The 12,022-nt window shown below is 38.6% G+C and overlaps 2 protein-coding genes across 3 annotated transcripts; both read left to right on the plus strand.

Moving 5' to 3' along the window:
* The first annotated feature begins 1,615 nt into the window (after positions 1-1,615).
* On the plus strand, positions 1,616-7,010 carry tagln3b (transgelin 3b). 2 transcript variants are annotated; one of them, XM_044105478.1, is made up of 6 exons: positions 1,616-1,905; positions 3,549-3,780; positions 4,659-4,833; positions 5,824-5,926; positions 6,025-6,143; positions 6,600-7,010. In XM_044105478.1, exons 2-6 carry the CDS (start codon positions 3,601-3,603, stop codon positions 6,626-6,628), a joined length of 606 nt encoding a protein of 201 aa, XP_043961413.1. In that variant the 5' UTR covers positions 1,616-1,905; positions 3,549-3,600; the 3' UTR covers positions 6,629-7,010. The 2 variants fall into 2 exon arrangements, with proteins under 2 accessions (XP_043961413.1, XP_043961414.1); XM_044105479.1 differs by having other exon boundaries at positions 1,619-1,905; positions 6,025-7,010.
* Positions 7,011-8,635: 1,625 nt separating this feature from the next.
* Positions 8,636-11,815, plus strand: c1qtnf9 (C1q and TNF related 9). Its single transcript, XM_044105480.1, has 3 exons — positions 8,636-8,911; positions 9,061-9,123; positions 10,130-11,815. The coding sequence occupies exons 1-3, from the start codon at positions 8,725-8,727 to the stop codon at positions 10,897-10,899; spliced, it is 1,020 nt and encodes a 339-aa protein (XP_043961415.1). The 5' UTR covers positions 8,636-8,724; the 3' UTR covers positions 10,900-11,815.
* The last annotated feature ends 207 nt before the right edge of the window (positions 11,816-12,022 follow it).

Here is a 12,022-nt window from a genome sequence, read left to right on the forward strand (position 1 = left end):
CTCAGACGATTGTCAGATGTCAGCAATGTTTCCCGCACATTCTGTCGCTTACAGATGATCAGTTTATCATGCGATACACAACTATTGGCTCTTCACTCTCATTTTGAAACTTGCAGAAGCAGCACAAATGAAGTTCCAGCAATCATTTTGGGTTAGTTATGGTTCAGATTTCCCATGTACTTTTTGATCTCAGTTGTATTTTGGATCATATGACCAGTGCTTTTATTGTTTTTTACTTCATCCTTATGAGAAATGAAACAGAATTTAGAAATCATATACAGTTACTGGAGAAACACGACAAAAACTGATGGGATCCTTCTGAATCCTGCTGTCCTTTAGTCACTGAACGGAGCAGCTGAACAGTTGATTATTAACATGTAATTGTCCACTAGCTGCTCTGTGTTTAATGGGGCAAATCAACCATTTTCTCTCAGCTCCTCTTAACTGCACCGCTGACCTTTAAGTTATGACTGAACTCTGTAGTCGGTCATTTTTTATGCTTATGTCTAAATGTCATTTTACAGAAGGAAGCTAATGGAAAGGATGAGAATGCTTTTGGGATGAAGCTACTGTGCCGTCCTCATGTACTGGAACTCCTGGCAAAGATGTGTAAATTCTTTAAAATAAAAAATATATATTTTACTGAAACAGCATATTAAACAAACATCCCATGATGAGAAATAACTTTTACAAAAACACTTATTGGAAACTAAAACTATTCCTCTAAATGAAAACAAAACAAGCATTTGTAGTCAAACTTTTTTACATTGCTCTTAATTTTTTTAGGAACTTCTAATTAGTAATCTTTAATTAGCTGTTTCCAGGGTAACACAAAGACCTATTAGTTTTAACCACTTTAACTGAGTTGAATGAGGATCAAGGTTGGTCTTGTGTCAGTGACCAGGATGCTAAAGGGAGTAAAAACACCCACAAAGCTCAGAATTAAAGAACTCATCAAAGAAGGGCATCCTAGAGTCAATTTTCCATAGCAATCATAAGGAGTTGTCTACATGCCAACCAGCTGTTTGTGGTTGGAAGAAAATGCCTTCACAAGGAGTTTGCTAAACTCTCCTGGTACTGTGCTTTGAACTGTGTGCTTTGGTCATTTAAGACAAACACTCAATTTTGGTTCAGAGTCAAACAAAAAATGAATATTTAGAAAGCGATGCTACCGCTTCTTTTGGTGGCAGATGCTGTGATGCAGTGGGCTTGTTGTTGAATGCAGACATCGTGATGTCTTTGAAGTATCAAGATCATTTGGAGGGTTCTACTAATGAACTACTCTGAAAGGCTTGGACTGGAAAAGTTTAGATTTTTTTTACATTAAAAAATGTGTTCAGATTTTTTCAATTTACTGCAATAAAAGAAGCATTTCTTACACGTTTTTTTGTTTTTTGTTTGTTTATTTTTTACCAGTTGTGCAAATAAATGGGAGTGAGGACCCAGTGATCAAATCACTGAACTGCATTTAGCTGACTCTGAGGATAAGATAATATTGTGGGGGTTGTTTTGGACACAGAGCTGATCAGTATTGGCTTGCAGACAATTGATTTGACGCATTCATGTGGCCTTGCCTGCTGAGGGCTGAGGGGTGGAGGGGGTCACTTTGCACACAGCTGAGCAGGCACTAACACACTGACCGCCATCCGGGACAAGAGGAGTCACGTCGCATTCCGCTGCTGAGCGTCCGCAGGGACCCTCCACCCCTCAGCCCCCTCTTGGTGGAGCTGGTGCATATAAAACCCAGAGAGTCGCCCCTCCCGGACTGAGTGAGGTCCAGTCTGGCCCGGAGGCGCGCTCGTCCTGCGCTTTATGGATGCTTCAGCACTTCAGCATCATCGTCCTCTGCTCTGAATAAGCTCAGTGTTGGGATACGGGACATCAGTGATCACTCTTCCCTTTCCAGTAAGTGGCACATTTCATCCTTGAAAACTACTGACAGCGCGTGTACCGTATGTGAGGCGTCATGTTTATGCAATCGATGAAATATGTCTCAGGTTTGTGTGCGCAGCAGTTTTTATACAAATATATATATATATATTCAAACTGTTCGAAGAAACAGCAAAATGCGTTGCAAGGGCTAAAACCGGAAGGTGAAACATTTTAGAAGAAAATCTTTTTAACTTGGAAAAACTGCTCATTTTGAAATATGCAGAAAAGATGACGTTTACGTCACAGCGGATCTGACATGATTTTGCAAAACACAGTTGCACGCTGCGAAGCATATGATCAGCATTGAACATGGCTGTTCTTAGCGATTGTGAAGTTTCTGCATACATTCAGTCATTTAATTTGCGTCACTGTCCACTGTAGGTCATATGAAGCAGCATCACTGCGCCCAGCCAGCCGGAAGCAGGTTAGATTGTTGTCATAGCAATAAGAGGGCTTGTCCTCGCTCGGGACGGCAGCCAAGAGACCACACCCTTCTTTTTTCACTGCCTCCACAGATTTTCTGGTTTGTGCAGCAGATTTTGTGAAATCCATAGAAGTAAAATATTCAATTAAAAGAATAACACGAGTGATAAAACTTAACTTAATCACTTCAGTGATTGCTAAATTATTCACTACTTTCATTTAGTTTTATTACAGTCATAAATTCGAGGTTTTCCAGTGGGATTTTAAGTGATAGAACAACATAAAATTGAGAAATGAATATGAATTCAAAGGAAAATTATACATGGTTTTCAATTTAACCAAATAAATAAATCCAGTGCAACCAGTAGCATTTAGAGTTAAAAATAAATTTTCCTGTGAAATCTTATTTCAGTATGAGTATAGCTGTTTTGTTCTGTGGCCGGCTCGGAGGTTTCTGCACACCATCCCCATGATGAAGCATGGTGGGGGCATCATCATGCTCTAAATAAGCTTTTCTTCTTCAACATGGAAAGGGAGGCTGGAATATCAGGAAGATCAGAAAACCTGTTGAAGGCTGCAATAAAAAGTGGGATTTGGTTCAGAGGTCCACCTTCCAGCAGGACAACCTGAAACATCCAGCCAGAGCTCCAATATAATTGTAATGGTCCAGTCAAAGTCCAGATATACTAGAAATTCTCAAACAGCATTATGTAAAAACTTTTGTCAACAAACTTTGTACAATCTGATGGACTTTGAGCTATTTTTTTTCCTTTTTTTTCTTAATTTTAATCTCTTGATTGATAAAGGTAGTACAGACAAACCCACACAACAAAAGATAAGCAAAGTGGCAGCCAGATTAAAAACACAAAGATAAGCATAGAAACAAGTGATGATGCTAAAGATAAACTAGCTAGTGCAGGTCATACAAAATGTACAATTACAGCTGAATAAATGTGCCGCATATTTCTAGATTTGTAAGAAATATAAAATTTTACTCGTCACTTTCCTCCACTCCCTATATGCTGCTTTCTGTTGGTTTTGTTCATAATATCTCAGTAAAGTTTCTGTAACAAGACAAAATGGGAAATATTTTGCAATGCATTGTGTGTGAGAAATAACACACAGTACCTTGCATAAGTTTGTTTTTGTTTTTATTCTCACTTAACTCAGTCTGTAACATCTACTTCCTTCAGGACAGCTGGACGTCCACACATTGTTCATAATAGGTTGTAAGGAAGGCCTGCCATGGCAAATCGAGGGCCCAGTTACGGACTGAGCCGCGAGGTGCAGGAGAAGATCGAACAGAAGTACGATCCTGACCTGGAGCAGCGCCTGGTGGACTGGATTGTCGCACAGTGTGGAGGAAACCTGGAGAAACCGCAGCCGGGCAAGCAGAACTTCCAGACGTGGCTGATGGACGGAACGGTGAGCGGCTGCAGTCCCTAAAATAGATATACTTTAAATTATTTAAGATACAACATAATAGCGCTGACAGATATGAAATGGCTGCCACATGATGGCCAATTTATGTGCCCTCTTACTTATTATGCTTAAAAAAAAATGTTCTCAAGGTAGAGGTTTAGAAAAACTGTTTTACTTACTAAAGGTTTATTCAAAAAATAGAAAACCAAACATGTAAAAATTAAACTGCATTCTGCTAAGTCTTTCTGAGCACATATTTAGGGATTTTCAACATCTTAAGTGAAAAACATTGTTGTTGTTAAGACTTAATTTTTCTGAACTTCACAACAGGCTGTGTGCTGCTGTCTTTTAGCTAAATGCTGCAGATAAACCTGTTAAAACAAATTTTTCCAGAAAAATCTATGAAAGCAAAAAAACAGGGGGAAATTGGTTTATTTCTTCACAGAAAGGCAGCCGCTTAAATAAAAATGCATCCTTCTTACAAGTTGATATAGGGTATCATCATTATTATTATTTTTAATTATTGGAGAACTTTAAATAAATTTCAGTTTTAAAAGCCAAATTCAATGTTCTTTTGTGCTCCTCCCTGAGGAGCAGTAAGTAAGTAAAACTTTATTTCAGGATAAGACTCACAAAATAACAAATCCAAATTTATGCAAAGGTAGATTCAAAAATGTAGGTTTTTAGCTGGCCTTTATATGTGACTTGTTCTGGCAGAGATTTAAAATTTTAAGTAGCAAACGTAGAAACTCTGTAGAACAACTGAAACCCTGTGAATTACATTAGATACCAGCAAATAGTGAGAGGCTTATCATGCCTTGGCACCGAAGGTTCTGTTCGCAGGATGACTAAGGCAGACTTCTGTCCTTCCTCCATAACAGATTCTCTGTCGACTCATAAACAGTCTTTATCCGCGGGGCAAAGAACCCATCAAAAAGATTGCTGAGACTCAAATGGCCTTCAAACAGATGGAGAAGATCTCCCAGTTCCTGCAAGCAGCAGAAGCTTATGGAGTCACAACGACAGATATTTTTCAAACAGTGGACCTCTGGGAAGGTGAGGAGATGGATGGATGGATGGATGGATGAATGGATGGATGGATGGATCGATCTGTAAACTGCAATTTTAAAGATTTTCCACCGATCTAAATTTGGATTTTATTGGAACTTTATATAACAGATCAGCACAAAATTATGTGTAAGTTTAAAGTGGAAGAAAAAGTATCATACCATATTTTACAAATGAAATCTGAAATGTTTTCTGTGCATTTGTATTCAGCCTCTCAGTAGAGGGACCGTTTATTGCAGTCACCAATGCAGCCCTTAACATTCATGTTTCACATATGTAGCTTGATATTTTTCCATTTATCTTTACAAAATAGCCCAATTTCACTCAGATTGGATGGAGAGGTTCGAACTTTAACTGGGCCATTTTAATACAGTGGTCTCTGAGCTGTTCTGCTGGAAGTCGGATCTCTATTCCTATCAGTTGCCTGGTTTTCCTACCAGGACTGTCCTGCATTTAGCTTCATCCAACCTTCTAACAGTTTGGGTCAGCTTTTCTAACCCTGCAGAAGAGAAACATCCCCTCATCATGTTGCTGCCACCACCATATTCCACAGTGGAGATGTGTACTATTATGTACTAATTGAGTGACTTCTGAAGGACGTTGTTTGGGATGAATCCAAATGCATGCAATATTTCTCATTACTGAAAAACTGAAAACTCTGCCTCCATTTCCTTCATTCAGCTTGGCTCATCTTTGTGTTGGTCTGTCATGTAAAAACTCAACAAAATACACTGAAAGTTTTTGGAAAAATATCAGGACCTATGGATCCAATTTTCCCAAAAATTCTGATCTTCTCTATTTATACTAAAGAAAATTATTCCCACATGATGTCGCCGCAACCATATTTTATTATGTACATTTTCTGCTAATTTATCTCCACATTTGGTGTTTTCCATGTTGGGTTTTTTTTTTTTTAATTCTTTTAGATTTTCTATTATCTGACCAGAACATTTTCTTCCACATATTTGCTGGTTATAGGAAAAGACATGGCAGCCGTGCAAAGAACCCTAATGGCTCTGGGGAGTTTGGCTGTCACAAAGGACGACGGCCAATACAAAGGTGACCGTGACTGGTTCCACAGGTACGACAAAAAAAAAAAAAAAAAAAACTCTGAAAACATCAAAAACCCACTTTCAAAGTCCTCACACACACACACCCACTCTTGTTGTACATGTGCAGGAAAGCCCAGGGGTACAGACGAGAGTTTACTGAAGAGCAGCTGCGCCAAGGACAGAGTTTGATCGGCCTGCAGATGGGCAGCAACCGCGGCGCTTCCCAGGCTGGCATGACGGGCTACGGTATGCACCGTCAGATCATGTAGACCCCCCCTCTAATAGTTGATCTCAGACTTTGTTTTTCTACTAATCCCACAAATGCTGTAGCCCTCAAATAAAACTCTCCTAAGCTTCGCCACACCTGCCATCTTAACCTCAACTTCCCTGTAACTGCTGCTTTTGCCCAACACTGTTTTCCTTCACTTCTTAATAAAATGATGTCAGCAACAATGCAGATTTATGTCTTCATGCTTCTTCTGTATTTTCTCTCTTTTTTTGCCTTCTTACCTCTGTATTATACTATTTGGTTACACAATGTGTATTTTGTTTTTATTTAACTAAATACAATAAAAGCCATCTGTACTGTACACTTGTTTACAGAGATACTCAAAGTGACTGTTAAGGCATGGTGTATTGTTATTTATATATTTACTATATTTTAGTGATCATAGACTATTCTGTTCCTGTGTCATTCTTTAGCCTTAATCCTAGCAAGGCTCGATCAGTGACGAAGTCTCTGCGGTTTTGCCTGAAGACTTGTTGCTGTTTCTTCTGTAACCAAATCAACCTCACGTTGTGCCTGGTTATAGGACTTCAAAGGCTGGGTCCTTGATCTGCTGGTATTAAATTATAAATGAGCGTCATTTGTTCTGAGCCATGCCCTCATTTGTTATCTGTTACATATTTGTTCATGCTGTGTCTAATATGTGCACGGTGTAACATGTGAATGTGCAGTAGCCAACACGTTTGACAATAAAAGGTTCATGGTGCCAGGTAAACATGTTGCTTGATTGTGCACTGTTTATGTGTGTCCTGTTTGTATTTTGGAAATCTATTTATATGTGGATGTGTGTAAGAAGGATTACTGGAAAAATAAAGTATGAATACGCATTTTTGTCTTCTCTGAGGTGAGGTGAATGCTGTGTGCTCACTGCTCACTTTACTCATATCTTGGCTTTATGTTCCCGCTCCTCCTTTGCCACCATTATTATTGTCTCTACTCACTGTGCACAATCTAATAAAGTGTCTGCAGTACAGCACAATTATTTGGATGCTGGTTTCTGATTCGAGCCAGAGTAACAGTAACCTTTTGTTTAGCAGCATGAGTAAGAAATCAAATCTCTCAATGCTCTTCTAATGATGTTGAAGGCTCATCTTTCCTTAATGAAGGGGAAGGAATTGAATCATTTGAGTGTACATGTTGCCAAAATCCAAACAACACTGATCTAAGACCTAGTTTAGAGGGGGGTTTTAAATTAATTTATAGAATTAGATACTTTAATTGCAAGCCCCTGAGCTTAATAGGTATACACACATAATTCTAATTTGGTGAAAGAAAAGGAAGGATCTTGTCCAAAAAAACTTAACTTACAAGGGTCAGGAAACTAAAAATCTTAATCAGTCATTCATAAATCAGCATCATAAATACCAAGGAACACAGCAGACAGGTCAGGGTTTAAAGCACCTTTAGGTTATAAAACAATATCTTATCTCAGAAGATCTGGAAATGGAACAGGTATGGCACAAATACAAAGAACGTGAAAATATTTCAGCCTGTACAAAGATAGTAGAGATATAATATACCCTGAAGTACTATCAGCTGTGAAAGCAGGATGTGGTATTTCTATACATGGTATTGGCTCAGAGGGGCTGAATAGAGGTGCAGGCCACACTTTTCAGATTTTAGGTATAAAAAAGTATAAAAATCCTGCATAATTTTTCTTTCATCACCTCTATACAGGACATAAAATTACAGCTTGTGGTTGTAATATGAAAAAAACTGAAACATTTTAAGTGCTTCGGTATTTTTGAACACCCTCTAAGCACATGAATTGAACAACACCATAATTAAATGTAATTGGGAGAAGGTGAAAACAAAATAAGCGAAACCCATTGACACAAGCTGCCATGATTGTTCGATATCACCAGGGAAAAACAGTTTTAAATTAATTAGAAAAGCAGGTGGATTCAGGATGTTTTGACCACAACTATTTATAGTTGAATACCTCTGATCCTGTTCATGCCAGCTGATATTTGTGTTGCTCTTTCTTAATGGCACATATGAAACCAAAACCCTGTCAGCACTGGACAAGTAAACAAAGTCTAATTAATGTGGGCCATCAAACCAAAAGGCAACAGCTTTTTAATCTAAAGGTCACTTCATGCATCAGATTCTTTTTACTGTACAATAAGTTGATATGAAATCTGCCAGTGAGATGTCAAAGCATGTAACTACTTGCCCAGGGTTAATGTCTTATTTTCTCCTCTGTATGGACAGGCAGCTCAAGTGAAACTATTTGGTCCTCTCTTCCTTCCTATTCTCAGACACTGTGAGTATGAGCTTATTATTAGCCTCAGAGGGACTAGAGAAGCATCTGAAGGGACACAGGCCATGCATAACTGATGGAGCACAGTCAATAACTAAACCATAAACAGTGACCAATGAGGATGCATTTGTTAAGCTTTGCCCAGCCTGTGAATCGTTGGCTTCTCTCATGCACTTTGCCACTGTTGCATGGAGGATCTTGGGGTCAGCCTTTTGGGTAATAGAAGTTACTCTGTGCCATGCTTGAGCTTCTAAAAGTCTAAAAGTACAGTATGTGCAATGTTGCAGATAAGCTTTAGGGTTGCTCTCCTGCTCCTGCTCTTGGTCGTCAGATGTGTTGCAGAGGAAGCAACACCAAGTAAAGGCTGCATTTGTGGGTATCCTGGAATACCAGGCGATCCTGGTCATAATGGTTCACCAGGCAGAGACGGCAGAGACGGACTCAGAGGGGACAAAGGAGACCCAGGCAAGTTCAGAAGAAGACTGTTTAAAGGCTTGACTGTAATGTGACTTGAGTCATATTTAATAAAGAGGAATATGTGTTTCAATATATTATCATCAAAGTGATGATTGCAAACATTTAAGAACAATTTTGTATTGATGTTTTGCGTAAAGGTGAAGTTGGCCCTAAAGGACCAGCCGGTACCGATGGCCTAAAAGGAACCAAAGGAGATGCTGGTATGTATTAAAAATAACAACCTTGCAAAAGAATAAAACCCAATATATTTCTGTTGGTGTTGAATTATCTGCTTACTTTAAAGCATTACATTGAAGTATCTACTATTTACAATGTCTTGCAAAAGTATTCATGTTCCTTGAAGAACAATTAGAAACTTTACAAAGACTAAAGTATGTCTTCGTAGTTTTATGTGGAAGACCATTATGAAGCAGGGTCTAAATTTGTAGAGGAAAAGAAATATCTCATGGCTTTCAACATTTCTTATTATAAAAATGTGTGTCACCAACACCTTCACAACATTTACTATAGAGGTAACCTGATTAGTGAACTGCCAATAATTTAAAGTATTGCCTTTCCCTGCAATTACAGATGTATGTTTCTAACCAGTTTTGCTCACCTAGATATGTCTGCCAACAGCACCTTTCAAGTTTTGAAACAGATTCTCAGTGAGAGTAAAGTCTGGACTTTGATTGGGCCATTCTAACACATGCACTTGCAGTGATCCACATCCATGTTCAGTCTTTTATAACCTCAAACAGCTTTTACAGGATTGTTCCATATTCAGCCAACATGCACCTTCTTTTTATCTGCTGATAAAAGACGCATCTTTTATCAGCGGAGACCACTTTCCCTGTCTTTGCTGACAAAAAATAAAAATGTCCCCTTAGCATGACACATCCACCACCATTTTCCGCTTGGTGTACTCAGGGTGATGTGCTATGTTTTTCTGCCATAAACAGCATTTCCTCTTGCCACTCTACCCTGAAGTCCAGATTAGTCAGGGTCATGGCTAATGGTTGTCCACAAATTCTTCCACCAGAACTGGGGTAAAAATTTTGAAAACGATGCTCCCTTTTAAAAGTTACATATGGCAGTGTATTGATTTGTCATGTAAAATGATTATAAAATAATCATTTTATAAAATGACACTCTCTCATTACTCACTTGTAATGAGTGTCAGTTTTTACTCCTATTTTTATTTATTTATTTGTTCATTCTCTCCAGGTACTATTGGTAATGTTGGGCCTAAAGGGAAAAAAGGAGAAAATGGAGAAAAGGGGTCTCCTGGAAAAATGGGGCCCCAAGGAATACAGGGACCAATTGGGATAAAAGGAAGCAAGGGAGAACTTGGCTTACCAGGACCCCAAGGACTTAAAGGAGATTTAGGCCCACCAGGACCACATGGTCCAAAGGGGGAAATTGGCCTAAGAGGTGACAGAGGTATTCAGGGGCCACTGGGACCCCCTGGTAAGCCAGGGCCTAAGGGAGAATTGGGTGTGCCGGGTCACAAAGGAAACATTGGTTACCGTGGCGAAAGGGGTGCTCGGGGTGAGAAGGGTGAAAGTGGCGAAAAGGGAGAGTCTCCTGTCATCCCCAAAAGTGCCTTCTCCGTGGGACTCACAGCACGTAGTAAACTTCCACCAGCCAACTTGCCAATCCGGTTCGACAAGATTATTTACAACCAACAGAACCACTACGACTCACAGACAGGGAGATACACGTGCCCCGTAGCTGGCGCCTACTTCTTCACCTACCACATCACCGTCTTCTCCAGAAACGTGAAAGTGGCCCTAATGAAGAATGGGGTAAAAATCATCCACACCACTGACAACTACCAGACCAGCGAGGACCAGGCAGCAGGGGGCGCTGTGCTGCACCTGGATGTGGGGGACAAAGTGTGGCTGCAGGTGGTTGGAGGAGAGCTGTTCAATGGGCTGTTTGCTGATGAAGATGATGACACCATCTTCTCTGGGTTCATAATCTTTGGATCCTAATTAAAGATTTTCAACAAAAATCTAAGTTAAAGCAAAATTTAGTTTTACTTCTATCTGATTATGATCCAATGAAATTAATTTAATTCAAAATTGGGTTGTTATATTTCAAAGTAATTACATTAAAATTAATTTGTATTTTGTTTCCATTATTTCAGACAGTAAACAGCTACTTTATCAGTACATCTTCTGCTAAATAAAGTTGAAATGATTTTTCAAATAGGATACAAGTTATATGCAAGTGTAACTATTAGTAATTGTCTCAGCTGAAGTGCAAATAAAATGTTTCCATTGTACAGAAAGATTTATGTATGCATGTAAAATATGTATTTATTTAATTAATTACCAAACTGAGTTTTCATCAAGTCATGATCTGTTAAATCATACTAAATTACATCAACCTGTTCAGGAACTGTAGGTGGAAAATGGCATTTTTCCTAGAACCTGGTACCATGCATCTGTCCTTCTAAAAGGTTAATGAAGTGTTGTACATTCTCTCTCTGTAAATAAATTGTCCTGTGATTGTTTTAAGAATTGCTTTGATGTCCCCAGGACAAGAAGGTACTCTCAATAAATGTATTCAGAATCCACCAAAAATATCTTGGACTTGTGACCAAATCAGTCATATGCTGCCTGTTGAACTAAGCTGGGCACCCAGTGTTGCAAAAAAATTGCACAAAAGGTTTTTTTATTTTTATTATTCTAAGTAAAATAGAGATAAGTCACAATCTCTAACAATGAATTTTGGACCTTGGAAACCAAAACAAAGCTGGTTGGGAAAGCAAACATTACATGTACATTATGAAATGAAATCCATAAGGAACAGAACATGCTGACTGTGTGGATTTAAAGCCTCTGCTTACAGTGTTACTGTATAAAGGACAGTGACATTTTTACTTTTATATATGGAAAGCTTTTGAATTAAATGAGTTATATCTGGGTCATGGCTGGATCACAATACTGGAACATTATATGTTATTTTTGCTAGCAGAGAAATAGACAGAGTAGCTATGTTACATCTGTATCTTTTGTTTCTTCTTTCAATTGATTTTATTGTTTCATAGAGATAATCACATCCTATACATTTATTTATATCCGTTTGTTTGTTAAAATTTTATTAGGTTTT

Source organism: Gambusia affinis, linkage group LG21, assembly GCF_019740435.1.
Source record: "Gambusia affinis linkage group LG21, SWU_Gaff_1.0, whole genome shotgun sequence".
Taxonomy (NCBI): domain Eukaryota; kingdom Metazoa; phylum Chordata; class Actinopteri; order Cyprinodontiformes; family Poeciliidae; genus Gambusia; species Gambusia affinis.

Excerpts from the sequence above, each read along its gene's own strand:
- c1qtnf9 (XM_044105480.1), top strand. The coding sequence starts at position 8,725 with ATGTTGCAGATAAGCTTTAGGGTTGCTCTCCTGCTCCTGCTCTTGGTC. Across the intron at positions 8,912-9,060 it reads AGGGGACAAAGGAGACCCAG|GTGAAGTTGGCCCTAAAGGA; the intron begins GCAAGTTCAGAA and ends TTTTGCGTAAAG. Across the intron at positions 9,124-10,129 it reads AGGAACCAAAGGAGATGCTG|GTACTATTGGTAATGTTGGG; the intron begins GTATGTATTAAA and ends CATTCTCTCCAG.
- tagln3b (XM_044105478.1), top strand. The coding sequence starts at position 3,601 with ATGGCAAATCGAGGGCCCAGTTACGGACTGAGCCGCGAGGTGCAGGAG. Across the intron at positions 3,781-4,658 it reads CGTGGCTGATGGACGGAACG|ATTCTCTGTCGACTCATAAA; the intron begins GTGAGCGGCTGC and ends CCTCCATAACAG. Across the intron at positions 6,144-6,599 it reads GGCTGGCATGACGGGCTACG|CCTTAATCCTAGCAAGGCTC; the intron begins GTATGCACCGTC and ends GTCATTCTTTAG.